General features: G+C 44.0%; 1 protein-coding gene across 1 annotated transcript; it reads right to left on the minus strand.

Moving 5' to 3' along the window:
* Positions 1-1,517: 1,517 nt before the first annotated feature.
* Positions 1,518-24,672, minus strand: Lbr (lamin B receptor). The gene is made up of 14 exons (XM_075989343.1): positions 24,575-24,672; positions 20,469-20,647; positions 18,255-18,464; positions 16,264-16,347; positions 15,856-16,048; positions 14,282-14,478; positions 11,618-11,672; positions 7,863-8,054; positions 6,846-6,949; positions 5,866-5,991; positions 3,987-4,155; positions 2,733-2,813; positions 2,501-2,623; positions 1,518-2,196 (listed from the first exon to the last, which is right to left on the minus strand). The coding sequence occupies exons 2-14, from the start codon at positions 20,631-20,633 to the stop codon at positions 2,036-2,038; spliced, it is 1,860 nt and encodes a 619-aa protein (XP_075845458.1). The 5' UTR covers positions 20,634-20,647; positions 24,575-24,672; the 3' UTR covers positions 1,518-2,035.
* Between the last annotated feature and the right edge of the window lie 336 nt (positions 24,673-25,008).

Raw genomic sequence — 25,008 nt, forward strand, 5'->3', positions numbered from 1 at the left:
ATCAAGACACTCACCTGTGGGGAAGAGCCCAGTAACATCAGCACAGCACATGTGTGGGAGTCTTCATGAGGTAAACCGTGTCTGTGCTGGCTTTCAAAGAACACCGGGGCTTCTGCTATGATTATATATTTGCTTCCAAGGGTTACAAAACCCACAATAGTTTTCAGGCACTTGGTGTTCTTAAACAGCAAAAACTAAAAATGACCAGTTTTTGAGAATTGGGACTTCTGCCCCTACTCCTAAACTCTCAGATTCCAACATATTTGTTGGGATTTATTTTTTGAGACAAGATCTCACTCTAGCCCAGGACAGCCTCAAACTCATGGTGATCCTTACTCAACCTCCTGGACTGCTGTGGTTATAGGAACGAACCACCACTGGCTCAAGCTCCAGTTTGCTATAAACCTGATGAGTCCCTGGGTTCCTACAGCTCAGAAAGACCCAAGCAAATGATCCAAGAGAAAAAAAAATAGACTATGGTTGCAAAGCACGGGCTCCTGTGTAACCCCAGAGCTGCAGGCAAAAAAAATGAGGCTCCAGAGTGATCAAAACAACTCTTTATTTTCAACTGAAGTTTTATTACAAAGTTTATCAAACATCAAATTAAAAACAACTTGCACCTGATACCCAGACACTGGCGCACTACCCTATCTCAGATTCTTCTCACTGAAGACAAGAACCCGTCTTTCATCTTACTCCAAATTCCCTTGTAAGTTCAGCACATATGTGCCGATACCAGGAGAAAAGCAAAAATAGAAAAACACCTGCTTAAATACCTAAGTACTAGCAAAACAATGGCAATTTCATAAAAATAGTCTAAAAATTACAGAATGCAGAGTGTCCCTTCATGATCACGGTAATATAAACTATACACTCTAAGCTGGAGAGCAGAATGAACGCTTTGCATCTGGCTCATATGTGATGTGTAATCAAAACAAATCAACACACTCTAATTACATCCTTCTGTTTAAGATTCTGAGGATAATGTAGCTGTCCATATAAAACTCTAGAATTTGCCACTTGTCCTGCTTCAGGACAGTCACTATGAAGAAATCAGCTTTACTAGAATCCAATGGCTTCAACCAGCTTATTACAGCTATCAAATTCAAACAGAACAAGTTTAAACTAGCTTCTTAAAGTTGTTTCAAGAAAAACCTTTCTAGAGAGTTCTGAAGACAAAGGATACAAAATAGTACAAACTATTAGTTAAACAGTAGCAAAAACACTGTTGAATTTTTAAGTCAAAAACTTATAAAAATAGTAGCCTGAAATGGCAATTTTTCCAACACCAATGCATGTAAAAATATTTAAATAGTGCTGTTACTCCAAAAATGTACTTTTTTTTTCTATTTGCAACAGTTTATAAAGGCAAACACCTGCAAATTGAGGTAGCAAAGCCAAATTCACAAACTTTGGATAAAGAAAAAACTTTAAATGAACTCTAATTGCTTTACACTTTTAAATTCACATACTTTACAAAACTTAATTTAAAACACTGAAAATGTTTTTGTTTAAAAAAAACTACTTAGTTTCTGATATCTCACATTCAAAAACTGTACAGAAAAAAAAATCACAAGTCACCATATATTACATAAGTAAGCTATGTATTTACATTTCCAAATGCACTCTTAAAGGCTGAGGTCAAGCCACTGTTATGATCTCCTTCCTCTTCATATACACCACCAATACTGGGCTGGGGTTTGCCTGACATATAGAGACAATTCTCAATGTTTCTTTTAAGTACGGGTTTTCACTTAAGAAAACCAAATGGCAAAAACAAAAATTGAAAAATACAAAAATAAGACTTCAGATTTTTAGGGATTAAAACTTTCCTATTAACAAGCAAACTCTACCACCTCTGTACTTCCCCTTACGTTAACTGCTATATAACTATATTAAAAGAGCTACTATTTGGCTCTATAGTCCTGACTCAGAAAAACACTTAGAGATCCTGTCAGTGCAACAACGGCTAGTTCATCTGGACTTCCTCCTGGTCTCTGAGAGGCGTCTGACTTGCGGGGGCACCGAGCGCAGGTCAGTAAACATAGGGCAGTATGCGGTAGGGCACGCGCTGGCAGTACTTCTCCCAGGCCAGGCCATACTTCCTCTTACACTGGTGCTCATCCCGGGCTTCGCGGTGGACGAGCAACATGGTGAAGTAGATGACATAGAAGTAAGGCAGGAGGTGGTTAAACCCTGTAGGCGACAACAGCAGCCACTGGATTTATTTCCATCCCCGTGATTTTTCCTGGTTTCCCTCAAATGCCAGAAGAACTCGTTTTCTGAATCAAGGTATACCAAATCACAAACTAAATGTTCCATACTGTCTTCTTAGGAAAGCCAACTCAAAACATTCCCAATACCCTCAGGAGCTAGACAGCAACTGATAGACACCAAGAAAACAGACCCTGAAGCAGGCAGGAACTCTCATCCCACCACAGCAGCCAGACATGCTCCAACCAATGACATAAGGTGATCAAGTTAGCACTGAGATGCTTACCACATGGGAGGGACCAGGCCAGAGCCATGATGAGATCACCCAAGTAATTGGGATGACGAACAAAGCCCCACCATCCCGAAACAAGCAGACTCTTCCCCGTGGAAGTATGGATGGTCTTTAAATCTATAGAAAAACAAAAACCTCCTTTAATGACCTCTAAAATGTTGAGGCAAAGAAACCTACACATAACAAATCTATAAATACAAATAGACAAATTTAAAGAAATCCTTACGTGCAAGCTTTGGATCAGTGGGATTCTTCCGGAATGCATTTTTCTGAGAGTTTGCACAACGGAAGATTATATAGCCACAAACTGAAATTTTAAAATAGTTTCCTGTTAGTAATTTAGATGTAATCCAGCATTTAAAATCTGCAATTTCTCTTAAAAACTTGTTTCTGAGCCCTAAAGAAATGTCCAGAGTAAAAATAGTCTGACTTCTTGAAAACAACTGAATAAACACACCCAATCCCCAAATGCCAGTGAACTCTTCTGAAATCTCACTCATCATAGCCGGCCAGCCATGAAGAACAGGGTCTGAGACTGCAACAGAGGACACTGACTTGTCTGCTGTCTACAAGATGTGCAGTCACAACAGAGTTACTTCCTCGGTAAAATACTAGCACTCCGGTAGATTTATTCACATTTCAACAGACCCTGACATGGCACTACTATTTGATCTGAATAACAAATACCAAATCTCCACTTGAGTGTCTCTGTAAGACGCAAACTCTTTTTATTAACTCACAAGTGCCACTGACAGGACTAATCAATGGAGAAACTAAATCTTCATGTTAACCAGGTGCTTGAATTTCCTCTTCCATCACAGATACTCAAGTGCCCTAAAACTATTTCACAAATATAGTTTCTATATTCAAGCTAATGTTCCCGTCCACCTCTAGTAGAGATTTTGAATGATCACAAAGGACTAAAGGAAAACCACCTGAACTGGTAGACCTCACAGCAGCCAAGCTGGGCCTCTCCCTCTGTCCTGCCCACCGCTTACCTGTGCTGACTTGGCTCCCTGCCTGTCTCCCATCCTTATTTACCCACTGAGCCTCAAATCCCACATCCTCCAGTACGTACAAGCTGATATTCCCCAGAACTGGCTCCCTTTCCACTTCGTCTGCCATACATGTGTGCTCACCTCAGGCCACAGATCTATTACTGTTTCTATAGTAAGACTGAAAGTTGTATGAAGACCAATTTCATTTTTAAGATCTCTAGAAAATGCAGGCTTTTGAAAGCAAAGAAAATTTTTTTCCTAAGCAATACAATCTATTTCAACTGCTTAAACGTAAAAGTAAAGTGTGCTACTGAGAGGACTAGTGGAGCTAGCGTGTCTTTGATCCTCTTTGTAAACTTCAGAATGTTCTCAGTACTTATCATAAATTATTTCAAAGCTGTGATCAAGTACAATGGAGTGTGACAGACAACAACCAGAAACAGCAGACACAGTGCCTTGGACTGAACAGAGCTAGCACTCACGTTTCAGAGCAATGATGACGGAAGCCAATGGCCAGGACAAGTCATAGGGATGGCTGACCAGATAGAAGGCCTGAAGGCTGTAGGTGAATGGGACCCACACTAAGTCCCCAAAGGCCAACATGAAGCCAAAGCCATCGTGGATGATGTCCATGGTAGTCAGCAACGCTTCCTAAAATGACAGATGGGAAGAAATAAAAGCCACCTTGAGTTTAAAGGATTTAAAGTACTAATTTATGACCAAGCATGTTAAGTGAAGGTACATCAAAGTGTTAAAAGGCAGGAGTTCAGCTGCTCTGGCCTAAGTCACCATGTCTCACCTATCTTGCCGCCTCCTCACCCTAAACTGCAATAACAGACCCCAACCCCTCTCAGGCTTCTGCCGCCTTTGCCCTTGACCCCCTGATCTCACTTTCCTGCAGCAGCCTCAGTCCCGTCCCCAGGCAGTGGTTCTGCCCCTGCGCCTGGCCAGTTCTTCTCAGATGCTACCATCTGTATTCTAGAAAGCCACTCACACTCTGATTGTCCACTTACACTCTCCACGGCCAAATGTACATGCCACAGTGCCCAGAGCAAGAAGTAATGGGTTCAAAAAGTATGTGTGGAAAAGCAGTACAATCACATCGGGATCATCTCAACTCTCCTATACATTGTCCACAGAAGCAGTAAGCTGGCTGGCAGCATGGCAAACAATGTTTCACACTCATATATACTCAGTTTGTCAGCAAGAGCACCAGATGTCTCTGGACCAAGATGCCTGAAGGTCAGACTCATGAGCACATCTCTACACAATAACTATCATAGAGTTCTGGCTTGAAGAAACAAGTAGTACTTTCAGGGCATCTACCCCAGATTCTCATGGAGTAAAAAAGTCAGAGGTCACAAATCTAGGCCCTACAGCTCACACCCTAGATGTCAAATGATGCTTATGCATACAGCTCTGGGGCCCTAAGCTCTGCTATGAGGGTCCAAGACAAGATAAAGCAAGGGATTAGGGCAAATGAAAACACTGTGACAAAAGACAAAATGAAGGAGTTGTCAGTGAGAGGAACAAGCATGGAGCCAATTAAGACTCTAACCCCTGCTCACAGGACAGTCCTCTCCAGGGCAGGTGCGTATACACAGCACTCTCGGTTTCCTAACGTGGAAGGACCTGCACTGAAAAGTTCCCAGCAGCCGCCAGGTGCTGAGGAAATTATAGGGCGAGGTCTCTCCCTTCTTTACTCCCCCAAGCCGTCCTGCCTTCAGCAGCTGAGGAGAGTGCTAGGTAAAGTGAGGGTCGCGTAGGCATGAGGCCCAACTTCAAGCCCTGTACTCTTCACTTTAAAAATGAGGTGGCATGCACTTGTAATCCCAGCACAGGGAAGTCAGAGAAAGGTGGAGCCTGAAGCCTCTGCTCAGTCAGTCTAGCCTACTTGCTGAGTTTCAGGCCAGTAACACAAATCATTTTACAAAACAGAGGCCAAAGGGTGACACTGAGGTTGTCCTCTGGCCCTCACATGTATATGTGCACATACACCCAAGGCTAACAGAAATCAATGTTAAGTGTTTAGACAGCCACATCTCAATAGAGCTACTGACACACCTACCAGTGTCCATGTGCAGGCCCCTTGAGCCACTACAGCATCACCAACACAAGGCCGAGGCAGGCTATACCACCCTCACTCTGTATGTAAGCAGCTCAAGCTCCCCAGAGAAAAACCAAAGTGCTGACCAAAAGCTGCTTGAGTTCATGGCATCCAAGAACTCAGCTCTTAAAACTATCTCGTGCAGGCACAGAAATGCACTCCTATAATTCCAACTCAGGAGACTGAGGCAGAAAGATCACTTCAAACCAGCATGGACTGTTAGGACTGGAAAAAAAATAAAGTCAACAAATTACCTCGTTCCAGAGGGCATCCACTACATACAAGAGCTGGAAACTGTTAACCAAGACCATAGCCAAAGATGGGGCACCACGTTCCTGTACTTTCATTTCCGCCAAAAGCATCACCAAGTTAACAAGCACCTGGAAAAGAGGCAGGAAGAAGCCATTCTCAAAGGCACGCGCAGGGACAAGCACAGCTGAGAAGCCCAGTGCACATCACACCTGTGCTCCTCTTGCCGACATGTGCAGCCCCACTCTCACCATGAGAACACAGTGGAACGATCTGAATTAAAAGATGGTCTTAAGAATGACTCATCAGGTGGGGCAGTAGTGGTGCACGTCTTTAATTCCAGCACTTGGGAGGCAGAGGCAGATGGGTCTCTGTGAGTTTAAGGACAGCCCGGTCTACAAAATGAGTTCCAGGATATCCAAAGCTACACAGAGAAACCCTGCCTCTAAAAACAATAAAATAAAATAAATAAAAATGACTGATCAGTATATCTTCAAAGCAGTGATTTGGTCATGGGGGACTAAGGAACCTGCACAGACTAGAGGAGACAAGAAGAAAGAATGGAACAGTCATAAACTCCTAACGGAATCCAGTAAGGGCCATGGATGTCCGTACAAACAGATCTCCTGTCCTTGATGAGCCAGGCATTAGTATAGGATCCAACTAAGGAAATACAGGAGAGTCTCAGCTCTGCTGCAATTCTCCAAGTCTGAAACTGAGTCTAAATAAGGGGAAGGAAATAGGTAATTCTACATTATCACTCTCCTAGATATATGCAATAAAAATGAAAAAAATTCTGTGATGTTTAATAACCCATAATAAGGTATCTTCAACCTGTAAAAAAATTATAGTAAGAAAATATTTTGTGTTAAGATGGAATGATGGAAAACTGTAATTATTCTTCTTTAAAACTGCTACATTTCCTTCTAAAGACAAGATAAAGTCATACCACTGAATTTAAATAAAACGAAAATAAAAGACATACCCATCCAATCAATCCAGGACGCAATTCACAAAAGTATTTGAGATCAAAAGCACCAATTCGTGGATTTAATTCACGGCCAATGAAGAAATCATAGACAACATTTCCTGGGAAGGGAAAAGTGTTTGTTTACCCAGTCACAAGTATTTAAATCCAACTGCTCCCTATTACCAGGTCCAATCTCCCTCAAGAGACTACAGAGGTGAAAGCAAGGGACAGGACTGGGGAGTCAGGGCTACCATGCCTCCTGAGGGCTCATGTGACCAGATTCCCCACAACTCTAAGAAACTGGAGGGATTTGTTTTGGTTTGGGTTTTCAAGACAGGGTTTTTCTGTAACTTGCTTTGTAGACCAGACTGGCCTCAAACTCACATAGATCCACCGGACTCTGCCTCTCGAGTGCTGGGATTAAAGGCATGTGCCATCATACCCAGCTCTGGGCTTTGTTTTTTGGGTTTTTTTTTTTGCAAATAGAAAAACTTTTTCTTTTTCCTCTTTGAGACAAGGTCTCACTACATAACTCTGGCTGGCCAGAGCACTTTATTTAGATCAGGCTGGCCTCAAATTCAGAGAAATCCTCTTGCCTCTGCCTACCAAGTGTTTGGTCTAAAGGCATGTACTACCACATCCAGTCCATTGGAAACTTTTTAAAAATAATATCTTAGGTCAGAACCAAACACTGTGCAGCCTGTTTTTTTTGGGGGGGGGTTGCCTTTTTAAGGAATTTACTACTTGCCAAAAACAGGTAGAGAGAGAGGTGGGAGAGAGAGCGAGAGAGGGAGGACAAATAAAAACTTAGGATTTTAGCCATCTAATAACTAAAAATCAATGAGCACTAAATAGAAAAGTGTAAGAAGAAAAAACATTTAAATTTTGCCTTCATTTTTTTTCTACACTTGTTTTCTTATGTCTCTTCATTTCCCACAATTATGCTAGAAAAAGAACAACAATCTACTCAAGCGCAGCCATGGCTGCCAAGGCTCTGGACACACCCATCCAACACATGCTGTGACTGCTCACCAGAACTGGCAGGTGACAGCTCATCCCTAGGGGCCTTCAAAGAGTGGGCATAGAGATAAACACTCAGGACCACTGAAAACACAGTGGCTGCAAGTGCAAACTGAAGGAAGTGAGTGTACACATAACACAGTTCTACGCCCCAGAAGAGAGATGCTCCCACGACAGCAGATGTCAGGACAAAAGAGTAGAATCCTTAAAAAGAGAAGAGAGAGAGAAGTTAATTAACATCATCCTGGGGCTCACATTTATTTTTTTCAAGACATGTCACACTAGGTTGCCCAAACTAGCCTTGAATTTTTGGGCTCAAAACACCCAACCCCCCAACCCTCCCCAACACACACACTTTAGGTTCCTGGGCACAAGGAGCTACCAGCCAATGCAGTGTTTTTATGTTTAAGTCTTAACTTCACTACCCATATTATAGTCAGAAATGTGCAAATATGCAATGTTCTTCCAGTGCAATCTTCAATGTGTTCCAGATGAAGTCATCAAATTATATTTCAATTAAAAGTCAAATACAGGAAAGTCATGGTGATTAATGAGATTTCTAAGTTTTGGTAGTTAAGAGGGTCATCACAAATCTGCTATCTAAACTTGTGTTTTCTACATACCAAGTTTATTCCAAGTAATAACGTTAAAGTTATGAAGTGGTCAATATAGTTGTTTTTCACTTGATAGCCCACGCAAATTAACCACCCAAAAATTTCTTAGGAATTTTCTTAGTGGTAAAATCCCATAAAAAGAAATCAAGTAATATTAGAAGCAAAAATAAACAGAAGAGGGAAGTTTTTACAAACGATCATGTGCCCAGGAGCAGTGTTTGACCTCTGAACAGGCCACACACCCTCAATGGAGACAAAACATGGCTCAGAAAACCCAAACACCCAGAGTAAGAGGCTTGAGAGCAAAAGTAAACAACCCACTTCTGCCCAGAGAGCAAGAGACAGAGCATGTCAAAGAGGCAGGTTCCACCAGCAAGGAGTTGAGCAAGAACAAAAAGGATGGCCAGTACCAGCAAACATGGCCTAAAGTCTAGCACAGAGCTGGCTAGGATGGCTTGCAACTTAGCACTTAAAGGCAGGCAGCCCCGAAAATATTTCTGCTTCCCTTCTAGAATCCAGCAGGATGATTTTAGGTAAGAGTGCTGCTAGGCAAGCCAGAAAACAAGCACCACCCAAAACTAGAAAAGGAGGAAGCCAAACATTAAGATTTATTCAGATTGTTCCTCGCTTACAATGGTTGAACTTAGGAAGTTCCCACTGTAGCATGCACAGTAAAAAGACACATTCAGAGCATACACAAATTGGATCCTGGCTAGCAACATACATAAAATGTTCTCTCCTGGTGCTGGACAATGCAGTGAGCTGCATGATCACAAAGGTGACCAGCAGATGCTCTACAGTGGTCTGGTCTGTGCTGCTAGGAATAGGAAGTACATCTGCAACTTACGGTATGACCAGGTAAGATGGACTTACAGACGTAAGCACAGTCCTAAACTGAGGAGCATTTGTCATAGAATTCTAAACGAAAACAAAATCACTCTACCCGATCTAGTAAAATAGAAAATCACTTAATGATATAACAACCACACAGATTTCTTAGAATCACATTAGTGGCACTTTATCAGTCTTCAGAGGGTAAAGTTGTACTGAGTCCCTAGCACATATGCTGACCATGGAGACACCTAGACCATAGTTAGTGTCAGCATCTGTCCGTTAGGCATGCTCCACGTTGTTCCTCCCCACTCAACACAAATGCACCGGTGAGTGCCCATCATGCTAGTGTCAAGTGTATAGTAAACACAACCTAGCCCACAAAGCTACATCCTACTAGGAAAAATCCAGTAAACAGAAGATATGATGTGGGAAGAGATAACAATCAGAAAATAAAAGCAGGCAAGAATGGACCCAAAGCTTTCTCCTTACTTTTTCAATTAACAGTGAATTTCTCCACCTTCCTTACAGCTTCCTCTTAATTAAGAAGCAATAATAATTACAGCTTCATGGTGTAAAAAGCATAAGATGCAGCTTTCAGGCAAAGGGTTGACAGAGTGTACACAAAGAGACAGCCCAGAGGCCAGTCAGCTGGCACCAAGCAACCCAGTACAAGAGTGGCTTCTGGGTGGGTTGACTCGGACACCTCACCAGAGGCAGCTTTCTAGAACCTCAAACAATGCTCAGGGTGGTAAAATCCTAGACAAATACTTTGAATGATCATAAGTGCTATTTTTGTTGTTGTTGGTTTGTTTTTTTCAAGGTGGGGTTCCTCTGTACAACAATCCAGACTGTCCTGGTACTGGCTTTATGTCCCAGGCTGACCTCAAACTCAGAGATCCACCTGCCTTTGCCTCCCAATTGCTGGAATTAAAGGTGTACACCACTACCACCCAGCAGATGTGTTATTAAGAAAATAGTGATATTAAGAAAATTAAAAGCAGTGGTGGCACATGCCTTTAATCCCAGCACTTGAGAGGTAAAGGCAGGTGGATCTGAGTTTGAGGCCAGCCTAGTCTAGAGAGTGAATTCCTGTCTCAGAACAAAAAAGAACGAAAAGGAAAAAAAGAAAAGCTGGAGAGATCTCTCTATGGTTAAAAGTATGTGCTAGGCACTGGAGAGATGGCTCAGTGGTTAAGAGCACATACCTGTTCTTTCAGAGGATCCAAGTTCTGTTCCCAGCACAACATAGTGGCTGACAACCACCTATATATACAGGAGCCCAACACTTATAACCTCTAACAACTCCCACATACATGGTGCATGTGGTGGTTTGAGTAAATACGGGCCCCATAGACTCATGTGTTTGAATGCTTGGCCTATAAGGAGGGGCACTATTAGAAGATGTGGCCTTGTTGGAGGAAGTGTGTCACTATGGGGGTGGGCTTTGTGGTTTCATATGTTCATGTTACACCCAGTGTGGAACACAGTTCACTTCTTGTTGCCTTTGGATCAAGATGTAGAACTACCTCTCCAACACCACGTCTGCCTGCATGTTCCCTTGATTTCCATCATAATGATAATGGACTAAACCACTGAAACTATAAGCAAGTTCCAATTAAATGTTTTTCCTTTTTAAGAGTTGCTGTGGTCATGGTGTCTCTTCACAACAGTAGAAACCCTCACTAAGTGCATATACATACAATCAGGCACATGCACACATGCATACACACTCACACACACCAACAAAAATAACTATTTAAATAATTAAAAAGTAAAGAGGCGAGTAATGGCTGCTCTTCTCAACCTAGGAAACCAGTGGTTTCCCAGCACCCACATCGCTGCTCAAAATGATTAGAAACTCCAGTTCCAGAGGATCCAAAACCCTTTTCTACTCTGGTAGGCACCAGGCACAGACACGGTGTACACACATTCACACATGTAGGCAAACACTCACACACATAGAACAAAAATAAATCTTTAAAGAAGAAAAGAAACAGAACTAACCAGGCTAGCAGCACACACTTGTAATGCCAGTACTCAGGAGGTTGAAGCACGAGAGCTAGCCTGTACTACAAAATGAATTCCAGGCTAGCCTGTGTGACATACCAAGGCCCCATCTCAAACAAAGGAACAGAGAGCTAGACACTAGGATTAAGTGTTTGGTCTGCACAGCATCTCTCTTATTAACTACTAGAATACGTTATTTATCCACAAGTTCTTCAGACTTCAAAAAGACAATCTACTGTTCAATATCCCAATGAATCAGTGCCAACAGTTTAAAACTGTGAGATCATTAAATATTTAAGAAAAAAAAATCACCATTTATTCTATACTTGAGTCTTCTTCCATCAACAAGAGGTGTTCCTTCTACAACCTTAAAAGGAAAAAAAATATTAAATTTTAATTTAAAAATTAAAGCACATTATCACCTTTCTTACACACTACACATTTAAGTACGTGATCTCCGCAAGAAAGTACCCCATGAGGGGCTGGAGAGATGGCTCAGAGGTTAAGAACAGTGACTGCTCTTCCAGAGGTCCTGAGTTCAAGACCCAGCAACCACATGGTGGCTCACAACCATCTATGAGATCTGGTGCCCTCTTCTGGCCTGCAGGTGTACACTGTATACATAATAAATAAAATCTTGAAAAAGAAAAAAGTACCTCATGGTAGGAAGTACAGCAGTGTGCAATGGCAAGCCCTTTGATGAGGCAACCTCACGGTCAGAGTTCCCTTAAAACATACGTGGTTAGTAATTTCTCAGCGCACCAAGATACTGCCATAACCACCTCACCAAACCGTCCCACACAGAGCACAAATCTAGTATGCTCAGAAATCTCCACTGGGTTCCCAATTACTAACAAAACAGTCTCACATCTGTGAGGCTCTCTTCAAAAATAGATAATAAAAACAATAAAAAAAAAAACACAGAGACGCTAGTAAGACCCACGGTCTCTACGACTCAATGAACTTCCAGTTCAGTCATTCAAAAGGGAAGCTGCGGAGAGTCAAGGTCCATGTGCATGCTTTTTCACATGCGGGAAAATGAGCATATATGTAAACAATAGTTTAACATGAAGAGGAAAAACCTTTTCAGTCCAGTGTGTGCTGCCAACACCACGTACACACTCCTCTACTATGCTGAGCGTTATCTCCAGCAGGAGACTGCGAGCAAGCTTCCCAAGTGGGAATCACCATGGCGAATCCACTGCACAGTGATGACCCTGAGAGGGTGGGAATGCTGCTGAGTAAAAGGGCAGCCATACACCCTCAAGTAGCTCCTCCAAAATGTAGTCGTTCACTTTAAACCGTCACACACTAAGATAGTATCATCTGCCAGCACCTGTTCATTTGCTGTGGAAAGGGAACCCAGGATAGAAATGTAAAACCTGAGATCACAGGATTGGCAAAACCCCAAGCCATCCTTCTCAGTTGCAGCTGTCTTGTTGGGCTTTAGTCTGACAATACAGATACAGGTTTCAACACTATGTATGTATCTATCTATCTATCTCTATCACTTTGGTTTGTGTGCACACATGATTTTTAACCACAAAAACTAATTTTCCAAATAAATGTCAACTAGTTTAGATAAGCCTCATGATAAATTAATCTGAATCTGAACAGAGCCCTACTGTAAGAACGAGTGTAGTTCCATCATCAGACGCCTAGGGCAGCCAGTTACAATGAGACTGTACAGCACTGAGTCCGCAGCTCCACCCTAACAGAACTTCCCTTCCAGCTGGCAAAGCTGCAGTCTCCTAAGAATAAGATCTGAAATAAACTATGTACTGTTTAGGGTGGCTCGTGTTCTTTGAACATATCTCTAACAACTGAAAGAAGGCTACTCAGTGATGGGGGGGAGTTTAAAAGATACTATGAGAGTCTGAAAAGGACTCAGTGTTCTTTAGAAAATTGAAAACAAACTTCAATCTGTATTGTTTCTTTTTTTGAATTCATGGAGCTCAGAAGACAATAATTTAAGAAGTTGTACCTGAAATGAACACACTGAGGAAGTGCTCTTTTCCCCAGCCGCCTCTACCAAGAGCCATCAATAGCTTACTCTTTCCTGTTGGAACTGGAGGGTGTGAGAGAAAGACTATCAACTTGACAAGATCAAGAATAACCTCAGAGCAAACCTCTAAGCAGTCATGAGGAAGTTTTTAGACTGGGTGAAGGTGTGAAGACCCAGCACCACCCAAGTGAAAGAGGAGAAGAGGAGCTGGAACAGACTGCTCTTCCAGTGGACCCATGACTCAGAGGATGATTCCCAGCACTCACAGGATGTTGGCTCACAACCATCTACAACTCCAGTCCTAGGGGATCTGATGCCCTCTTCCAGCCTCTAAGAGCACTGCACACATACAGTGTACATATGCACATGCAGGCAAAACACCCCCATACACAAAATAAGTTTAAAAAAAGAAAGAAAAAGGGAAAGAAAGCTGAGTATAATTATTCATTGTCTCTGCTCCAAAACTATGATGCAATGACTAGCTGGACTCTCTTGCCACCATTAGTTCTTAATTATAGATGTTACCCCAAACCATAAGCCACAGAAAAAAAATTTTTTTGTTAGGTATTTTATTGAAAAAAACAAGAAAATACAGGACATTAAAAAAGAAACATAAATATAAATCAGTTTTAAATTTATGCTTAAAAAATGAAGATATAGGGTACAGAAGTATATGACTGATAGCTTCTATCTTTGAAACTGCTATAAATATAAGCAATAACAAAGAAGTCAGACAAGTTTCACAATACCATGCCCCTTCAGCCAAACCTTACCTTCAGCCAGGATGGAACACACCTTTAATCCCAGCACTGGGGAAACAGAGGCAGACAGATCTCTGTGAGTTCAAGGCCAGCCTGGTCTATGTGGTGAGTTCCAGATCAACCAAGACTACACGACAAGAACCATGTCTCAAAAAGAGAGACAGAGACTGAGAGAGAAAAGCAAGAAAATTATAAACCCCAAAACCTTACCTTCCCAATTGGGAGAAGGTAAAAGAGAGCTTGAACAAAAAACCAGAGGAGGTAGATGCCACAGACTCTGGTCTCCCACAGTTCATCCAGAGTTGGCAGAGGAGGAGGGAAGCTCAGCAGGCTGGGGTCCTTCTGCCTACACTGCAGCAGCAGCAGGAGGAGGCAGGCAGGCAGGCCGAACATGATGAGAACCGCACCTGCGAACAATCAGTCCAGTCAAATTTCAATCAAATCCATTTCATTGTTAGTCGTGTGGGATTTATTTATTTACTTATACTTGTAGGGCAACACTAGGCCTGCTAACTGTTTAAAACCAATCTACAAGGCATCATCAAAATCTCACCCATCTAGGGGCTGAAGAGAAGGCTTAACAGTTAAATGCATTTGCTCTCAGTTCCTAGCAACCACATGGTGACTCACATCTGTTCTCCTGTGACCTCCCTGGCCATCAGGCACACATGTGATGCACATAACAAACATGCATGCATATAAAGTAAATCTTAAAAAAAATCACCTCTCCTTTATCTCAGGCTGAGGAAATGGTTCAAGCAGGTACATAAGGAGTTCAAACTGCAGGATTTACAGGCGGAAGGAGAGAACTAATCCCAAATGCTACATGAACACTGCAGAATTAGCTTGCTTATTCTCTCTCATGCTCTCTCCCTTCCCTCCCTCCCCCACCAAACAAAAGAGTAATAAAACATAGTAATTTTTAAACTCCATCTGTCACCTCCAATGGGCACACAACCTTGGGCAAGTGAGGAAAGCACAAACTCATCTGAGAGAGCTAACTCTGAAATTTTCATCTCCAGCCACCCAAAGGGCAAGTGCTGAGATCCAGACACCAAACATTAGTCAGTCTGATCTTTTTTTTTTTTTTTTAAGTTTTTCGAGACAGGGTTTCCCTGTGGCTTTGGGAGTCAGTCTGATCTTTATGAGAAGAGGAAACGGGATCTTTTTACATAGCCTACATTACCCTTGAACTTACTATGTAGCTCAAGCTGGTCTTGAACTCTACAGATCCTCTTTTCTCAGCCTCCCACAGCTGGGTTATAAACACGAGTCAAGCCTGAAAATGAGCCCTGTAACCTTAACAGACTTTATATCCACGAATTTCTAACTTTAACATATTGTCACATTCACACAACATGTACAGATTTAGAGTGATGCTGGACACCATCTGTGACAGACCACTAGCAAGGGTTGTAACTTACAACAAGCAGAACAGGTAAGTCAAGCAGACTACGGGCCGTTTGGATGAGGGCCTGAGCTTGCGCCAGCTTCACGTGCTCACTAACCCCTGGCTCTGCACTGTGCTCCTTGAGCAGCTCATTCATACTGCCCAGCAGGTGGGAAGGGCAGCAGGAGGTTTTATGCTGCAGCCTGACCCTGCTATGAATGCAAGCCAGGCTCTGCCATCTCCCCTCATCACTAACAGAGCCTACAGGACCACCACTACCCTTCCTAGGACAAAAATCTCCTCATCCTCTCCTTGCTGCACAGAGACCTTTCCTGCGCACATGAGAACAACTCTGCCCACCCTTTCTCCTCCCTAGTGGGTTTTTAACACCTACCACGTGCTCCTCCAAACTCTAAGTCCTTCCTCTGGGGAGTGGTCACTTGAAAGGTTTCCAAAGGTACAGGTCCTTTGGTAACAAGCTTTTGTTCCTTGAACTCTATTTCTTTGACTTTGACCTCTTCTCTTCTCGGACGAAGGCTGTACTGTGTAGCCATGAAACTGCTTTCTGGTGACAAAATAACTCTTTCCTAGTTTGAATAAAAAAAGTATTAAATACCTATAGTTTACAATTAATGCAAATGCTCCTAACTCAGCATCTCTATACAGCTGTGAATGTATAAGAATAAATGTATTAAACTGCATGCAGCCTTAAGGACAGAGTATAACAAATAAAATACAACAATTCCAGAGTGAGTGTGAAGGGAAAAGAAAGAGCGCCCCAGATGAAAGAGTACTTTGCTACCTGCTTGTTTTTAAGAGATATGTCATTTCTCTCCATGTGTTCGGGCTCCCCATTGTATATATTGATGCTGTTTCCAAACGGCTTCTAAATGGGACATGAAAACATCATAATCAGAACTGTAACTGACTAAAAGGATCACAATGATAACAAGTTACTACAATAACAAGTTACTACTAAAAGGATCACAATGATAACAAGTTACTGCTGGACATGAAGCAGAGACAAGCTAAAAGACGAGACAAAATCAGCTAGACCTCCTGGTTTTCAAAGGTCAGCTCTTACAGGATAAACTGTGTGCTAGTCTTTTGATAAGGAGCCTCATAATGTAACCAGCTAGCCTTAGACTCACTATGTAGCTAGGGCTGGCCTCAAACTTGTGGCAATCCTCCAGCCTCACCATCCTGCCTGAGTATTGGGATTACAGCTGTGCAGCACCATGTCAGGTTTCAGAGCAAACTTTTCCATCTTTCAAACACTCTCATACTAATGCTCCCATGTCACTGTGAGATGCTGTAACTTTTCTATGAAAGGCAGGTAAGTCGAAATTGGCAAATTCATTCTTAAGCTAGAAAAAAAAAATGAAGAAAAAACATTCAGTGACCCAATAACAATCAACAACGGGAAGAGTGGGTACCTGAAGTTCATGCTACCTGACATTTACCTTTAATTTTCTCCTTCCTACATGTCTGTCTTACAGAGAAAATAGAAGCAATTTAGCTTACTAGGGCTTGTTAAAATAACGGTTGCAGCATTTTCACTCCTCTGTAAACTGTTAACTAAAGCACTACTGAGTCAAGAAGAAAACTAAAATCCAAGCATATCCTTGTGTGACAAAGACCAGCTGACAAATGACAGCATTAGCACCGTAGTGGTTTCTAGCTCCATGTCTTACCAAGCAACAGAGCATTCGCCATACACTTAAGCTTACCCAAGTGTCAATGAGCCACTTGTTAGCAAATGACACACCTAAAAGCTATGTGCAGTATCTCAAGTTCTGAATAATCTCTACTAACCAAAGATGGAACACAGCCAGTCAGCCAACTCTAAACCATGCTAACTACATGCCAATGCCTTCTATCAAATGGATAGATATATGATGACAGGACACTCAACACTGAGGTCAACTATTCAGAAATAGCACAAGCAGGAGTGGAAAGGAGCGGTCCTAACAAGATGTCCAAAGCCGAGGCAGCCTGAAGGCGAACCGGCACACAAACCATCCAGTAGGCTAGGGCTCTAATGGTGAGGGGCAAAGACAATCTGGAGCTGTGTCAACAGAAGAGCACGGTAGAAAGATGGAAGTTTAACAGCACTGTGCAGAAAGACAAAGCCCGCTATAGTAAGCAAAATGCAGTAAAAAAAAAAAATGGAGGTTAAAAAAAATCTTTGACAGTCATGGAGGTTGGAGGACTGTTATAATCCTCAGAGTAAAAGTCCAGTATGACACTGGAAGAAATGTTCTCACCCAATCTAGCAACAAGCCTCTGTTCTGCATGTCTACCTGACCATTTTTAAATATGAAAAGTGATCAAGCATAAGGAGGCCAATTAGGAGAGCGATAATGTCTCTAAGACACAGTTATCATTTTATAGCCTACAAGCTATGTCTGTGTTGATGGAAACATCCTTTAAAAATTACATACAAATAGCACTCCTAGCAACATTTTGAAGCTGCTAAGATAGCTCAATGGGTAGAAATGCTTGCCTTCAAGCTCAGTGATCTCAGTGTGACTTATCTCACATAAGGATGGAAGGAGAGAACTGACTACACAACTTCCACATGTGTGCCCATACACACACTGCAATATGTACACATACATACACTGAAAACAAAAAACCAAATTGAAAAAAAGGGCATTTTTCTTAGATATTCAAAAGAACTATACTACTTTATCAAACACTTATATTTGTTATTTCAACAACCAAAGTGCAAATAATCTGAATAAGCATTTATAACAGGGAAGTCACGGTAGTTACAAATGAAACAAGTACCAATACAAGCGGAGTCAATTTAACTTGCAATATTTCCCTCCGAGGTTCCTTTTCCTTAATGTCAGCCTGATGGGAAGCAGAGGCAGATCTTCTGGAACCTTTTGGTGCCCTGCCAGGGGATCGGGAGCGTGACCTTGAGCGGCTGCGGCGGCGTCTTGAAGGAGAGCTGGAAGTTGAGCCACTTTTCCTTTGCTTAAAGGATTTTAAAGGCTAGAAAGAAAGAAGCAACAGATGTTTTCAGAACACTACCATCCAGTGTCAGAGTAGAGCTAGAAGAGGTCAGTAAGGGCCACTACCTGCCACCATCCATCATCACACAGGACCAGTGGGATTGCTGCAATGATCCCAACTCCTAGGAAAGAAACGGTTCTTTCCCTCCTCCACCAACTTGGAAGGTATTTCTCTGGAGTCAGTGTCTACCCACTAGTTGTATATATTCCCAGTAACTTAAGAAAGGCGTAGCCGGGCGGTGGTGGCGCACGCCTTTAATCCCAGCACTCAGGAGGCAGAGGCAGTCGGATCTCTGGGAGTTCGAGGCCAGCCTGATCTACAAGAGCTAGTTCCAGGACAGGAACCAAAAGCTACAGAGAAACCCTGTCTCGAAAAACAAAAAACAAACAAACAAACAAAAAAAACAAAAAAAAAAGGCGTGTAACTGATAATGACTAAAACCAACATGGTTGGACATAACTAGCATAGAACCAATTTTTCAAAAAATAATCAGCCCTACAGAGTCTCTCTGAAACCCACATGAGTTCTTAACAAAGCCCACATTTGATTCCCTTGGCTCAGCTTCTGCTCTGATCCACTGAAAATCACTCCTTCCTCATTTCTAGAAATATGGACCTGGGCAAGGCAAACCCCTGGGCCTCTGTCCAGGTACTGTCTAGTGTATGTGGCCCTCAGATAAGGACGGCATTTACATGTCTTAAATGATTGCTAACACCATAAAAGAGAAGTCAATGCCATATGACCTGGAGTTGCCTAAGCTTCAGAAATCCCATGAGCCATGAAGCCTAAAACACAGGGTGTGATCCACAGACCATGGGTCCTAACTATTAGTTACTGACAGGTCACAAGGTCCAAAACTGTAAAGTTCTTTTTTGTTTTGTTTTCTTTTTTGAGACAGGGTTTCTCTGTGTAGCCCTGGCTGTCCTGCAACTCGCTCTGTGGACCAGGCTGGCCCTGAACTCAGAAATCCCACTACTTCTGCCTCCTGAGTGCTGGAATTAAAGGTTAAAAGCACGCACCACCACCAGCCAGATCCAAAACTGTGAAGTTCTAAAGACAGAGCATTTTGATTAAGTAAGCTCATGCCTGTTGAATACAACTAAAACTCTGCAGTTTTAAGATATTTTCCTAGAGATTAATTGTTATGCATTTAATGTATGTATTTGTATGCCATGGGTCAACATTTTAAAATACAGGCCCTCAACAGATAGGCTGGGAAGGGGCCTCAAACCTAGAAAACAACTCTAATTAAATCACCAGTGTTGAGGAAAGAACTCAAGCCCTGCCAAGAGGTGGTGGCACACACTTTTTATCTCAGCAATTTGAGGCAGAGGCAGTAGGATCTCTGAGTTCAAGGCCAGTCTGGTTTACGAAGGAAGTTCTGCAGGGTGGTGGCAAGCACACACCTTTTAATCCCAGGACTTGGGAGGCAGAGGCGGGTGGGGGTGGTGAGTGGGGTATCCAGGCTAGCTTGGGGTACCGACAAACTCCAAAGCTACTCAGAGAAACCCTGTCTCAAAAAAAAAAAAAAAAAAAAAAAGAGCAAGTTCCAGGACAGCCAGGGCTACACAGTGATAAAATACACAGTCTTAAAATCAAAAAGAGTAGAAACTCAAGCCCTGTACATAGCTACTTCAAAATCAGCCAAGTCTGCCTCCTGTGGACCCTCCACTGACCCAGTCATGTGCCTCTCTGGTGACTGTCTGCATCATCCACAGGCCTTAGGTATGCTGCCCTCCCACACCTGTTTCCCTGTTACTCTGAGCACTCAACTCCAGGAAACAGTGCTAACAAACATCCTAAACCTGGGGCCCACAGCAAACACCTCCCAGGAGGACCAGACTCAAATGGTATGAGCATGCCAGGATCTGCACCCACACTTCATTCCCGCATCCCTGAGCTAAGAAGAGCATGAACCCAGAAGCCGGAGGTTGACGGGTGCCTTTAGCCCTCAGCCCTGCCACAAGCCTAAGGTACACTCACCTTGACATCGCTCTCCTTCAGTTCCAGCTCCGTTCCATCTTTATATTTTACAGTGTACAGCTGGGTTTTGCTGTCATGGCTCAGAATTTCTACTTCATAATAAAGGGAGCTCCCGGGCCATCGACCTCTGACCACTTCACCCTCGGCAAACTTCCTACTTGGCATTTTCTGAAATTAATCTGAACAATTGTGAAGGAAAAAATTCAGTCAATTTACTTTTTGTTTTTTGGTTTTTTGTTTGTTTGTTTGTTGGTTTTTTGGAATAGGTCTTTCCCTAAGACACAACTTTGTAGATCTGTTAGCTGGTCAAGATTTCTAGCAGGACAACACAAATTATTATTTGAGCTTCATTTTATTTCATTTGGATCACTTTGTAGGAGATGACTTAGCCACTGGGGTACAGGAAGTGGAACTGAGAATTAACTTTGACAATTGTAATAGGCATCAAATCTTTTGTATTACTCAAAATGCTACTCACCTATAGTAACCAAACCACAGAGCACATCTCAAAAAAGATACTTATTTTTATTTGTAAATCTGCATGTCATATTTAAAAAGCTTTAAAATGCACTTAATTTCATTTTTTACAAGCTACCTTACTGAAAAACAAACTATGAGGCAAACTAGGAAAATTAAAAATATACAGTTAGTATTACTATAACCCACCAACAGGAAGGATTGCAAATCCATAATAAAAAACATATTTGAGTGTTACTTCATAAAGTTTGCATTCTCAGAGTCAAATTCCAAGGGCATGTCAAGTAACTCTGCCAACCACCCACCCAGGCCAACATGTACCTGGCCGTCGTCCAAGTTCACTCTCAAGCCTACAGCTGACACCTACTCCAGTTGTAACAGTCTTTGCCACTGTTTCAGAACAGGGCCATGAAACCTTACATATACTTCAAGAAACTACAACCTTCAAGAACTGTCATTTACAGGGGGCAGTTTTGCCATCCTTTTAGAATATCAGATGGCTGTGCTCCTAGCTCTAAGGTGGGGAGGTTTCTCTCCTCACTGACTAGCAGATTCACAGGATAAAACCAGTGCCTCCTCTAGCCAGTGCCCCTGATACCAAAATGATGGAGCAAGGAGACAGAAGACTCCTTCAGCTAAAGATGTCTGTCACCTGCTAAGCAGTTCTCCACATATCACCCAAGCACCTAAAGACGAGTACTCTTCACACACTCCTGCCAGGAGGAGCTGGTTATGCAAGGACTCTTGCAGACTGTGGAATTAAGGAGAAAGTTGCATTACCTACCACTCCCAAGAAAGTCTTTCTAAATACATTTCTTCACTGTTAATCACCTGAGAAAAAAACTTCACAAGCTTTATTTGTTTAGACAGACAGCAGATGAAAGTAAACTCAAGTGCTTATCTGGTGATTAGAGGCACATTACAGACTGCCTCAGTCTCCCTAAAGTGTGCGATAGCATCTCCGGGGTAATGAGTGATTGGACTTGGAAGGGAAAAGAGCCCAGAAGCTCTGGGAATGAAGCTGGGAGGCAGAGGACCTGCGGGAACCTTGGGAGGCAGGAGGACAAAGGCCCACCTCTGCACAAGGGGGAGGGGCACGAAAAGGGAAGGTGACAACATCAAGCTTTGTCGATTTCGACACTTAGTTCCAAGCCTCCCTGGACAAAGAGGAAGGAAATGTTCTGGGCTTCCTTCTCTGATGCCCCCTCTTCCTTCCCAGACCGCCCCAAACCAACCAATTACTAGCATGAGAGTCTCCTACACTGGTCATCCGAAGTTTGAGTAAGTCACAATGTCTTTCTACATGAAGATGCCACTCCGGTCTCAAACAACACTTCAAAATCTTAAAATGAGTACATCTGGGCTTCTGGGCCACCTGCATCTTTAAGAGGGTCCTTGAACAGATTCATCCTGGATCATCTGAAGCATTCATTCATTCATTGTCATTTCTCCCATCCCCTGGACCATCCAGGCCCAATCCTACTTGGCTTCTGAGATCAGATACAATCTGAGAGGCTTAGGATGGTACGGCCCTAGACTCATCATTTCTCTATTGCACCCGTCAGGCACCGTATTAATTACATCTAAGCAACAATGAACACACATCAATGTCAAAGAAAAAAAACTACTACTTATTAAGTATAATCCCTGGGATACAGAAATCAAAGCACCCTGTAGATATCTGAGCCTTAATTTTTCAAAAGTGCCTATAATGTGAGAGTCTGAAATTTGATCCTCAGGAAAAGCGGGAGGGAAAGAGTTATTAACTGAGCCGTGGCTGGGCCTAGTGACTTTAATCCCAGCATTCAAGAGGCAGAGGTCTTGCCTAGTCTACAGTGGGCTCCAAGACAGCCAGAGATCTTGTCTCAAAACAAACAAATAAAAGAACTGAGACTTGATGGTGATATCTGTTGTAATTTGGAAAAAAAAAAAAAGCAGCGAGAGAAAGACGCCATGGGACAGAGCTCAGATGGAGGGGCTCTTTACTGGGGGAAAGTGAATGGAAAGGGGGAGGGGAGTGGGGAGACCTCTGCGGATAAGAGTGGCAGAAGAGGAGAAGAGACAGAGAAAGAGGGGGATGGGAGGCGGGCAGGGTCCTTTTAAAAGGGATGGGCACAGGTGGTGCTCTTGAGTGGCTACAGCTATACCCCACAAGGTCAGGCCAGTACAGATGCCTCAACACTAGCTATCTCATGGGAGGTGAAGAACCCAGCCTCAAGAGACAATAAAGGATGCGACCGGCAACATGATGTGCACGCCTCTTTGCCCGAGATCCATACACAGCCCGTGGAAGCTATGTACTATTGCACTGCGGGAGAGAATTATACTGTGCAGGAGAGAACGGACAGGGGGCTCCAGACACTTGTGCGTGTCCTTATGCACCCAAGTAACAAGTTAAGATACGCGGACAGGCTTCCCTTAAAAGGGTGATTCAGGCCGGGCGGTGGTGGCGCACGCCTTTAATCCCAGCACTCGGGAGGCAGAGGCAGAATCTTTGTGAGTTCGAGGCCAACCTGGTCTACAAGAGCTAGTTCCAGGACAGGCACCAAAAACTACAGAGACACCCTGTCTCGAAAGTCAAAAAAAGAATAAATAAATAAAATAAAAGGGTGATTCAGTCAAGTCAGCTAAGAAAGGCTGTTTACTCAACACAGTACCCTCAACCCTACACGGCAGAAATACGGGGATCCTCGGGAGTTTTCCTGTTCGGCCAGATTCTTGCTAACTTGAGTGTCATTTGGCACTGAACTCGCACATACAATATATTACTATGTATCAATGTGACAGATTTCTTTCTGCTACTTTGCTCTCAGGGCGTTACAAGGGTCTTGAATCATTTCCCCACTTTTCCAAATTCACTGAATGCGGCAGAGAAAGAAAGCGCAAATGATGTCTGCCAGCTTCCTCCCTTTAACAGCTGAGCCAGTGAGGCCTGCTGGGCAAAATGCAAACAGGAACCGGCTCGCAGCGTCTATGCCCCTACAGAACCACCCAGAGCGGCTTTTCCCCCTTAAAACCCAAAGGTACATTTATCGTTTACTCCAACTCAATCGCGCCCTCCTCCCCGGGCAACGCTCAGGAACTAAACTGAACTAATCGTCCCACTCTCTGGATTAGGTCCCCCATTTCGCGCTTCTCTGCAGCCCCAGATCTACACGTGCTTGTGCACCTGGGCTCCGGCCCTCGCACAGCAGGTGACCGACCCCCAGCGGGGACAACGGCTGGGTGACTCGCCGCCAGCCCGTCCGTCGTCGCCGACGCGGCCTGGAGCAGGCCCTCGACGCCCGAGTGCGCACTAAGTGGCCCTCGAAGCCGCGGGCGGCGCGAGGGCGGCTGTCAGCACGCAGAAGCACTCACGAGGCCTGGGAAAGGCGGGACGGCGTTTCGGGAGTTGGGGCTTCGCCTCCCGGCGGCAGTTAGCTCCTCCCCGAAGGTCGCCCGCCCTCCGAGAGCCCGGACGCCGCGGCGAGCACGGCCCCAGGGCCGTCCGGAGTTCCCAACGCGCGCGTCCGAGGGGGGGTGCGCAATTCGAAACCCACGCTCTGCTACCAGCCCGCGCCGTTCCAGCCTTGCGGGCCGCCCGGGAGACCCTCCCTCCACACGCGGCGGGGACCCGCGCCGCCGCTCACCTGGCCGCGCTCCGGCGGGAACTCCAGCCACCACTCCGGGACACTCACGCAGCAGCCCGCGGCGGTTCCGAGCGCGACACCACTCGGCCGCGCTCTCGCGCCCCCGAGGTCCCGCCCCTAGCGCGGCCTCTCTGGGCTCCTATTGGTCCCTCGACCTTTTGAATCATCGCCGGCTCTGCCGATTGGCCAGGCCCCGTGGCGCGTCCGGCCCGCCCGCTCGTGAGCGTTCGGAGTCCCCACCCGGCTTATCTCGGGCGCCCAGGCTCCGCGTCGTGCTCCGGCCCGCGCCCTCCCGCGGGGAGTCCCGGGCGGGCGGTCTGTGGAGAAGATGAAGCTCACACTACCGCCGAGCCGAAGCGTCCCGGGCTGTGAAGCCGCGCCCGGGTCGTGTGTAACCCCGAGAGCGAGGGGATGGCGCTCTCTCCTCGGCTCGG

This window comes from Microtus pennsylvanicus, chromosome 10 (genome assembly GCF_037038515.1).
Source record: "Microtus pennsylvanicus isolate mMicPen1 chromosome 10, mMicPen1.hap1, whole genome shotgun sequence".
In the NCBI taxonomy this organism is placed as follows: Eukaryota; Metazoa; Chordata; class Mammalia; order Rodentia; family Cricetidae; genus Microtus; species Microtus pennsylvanicus.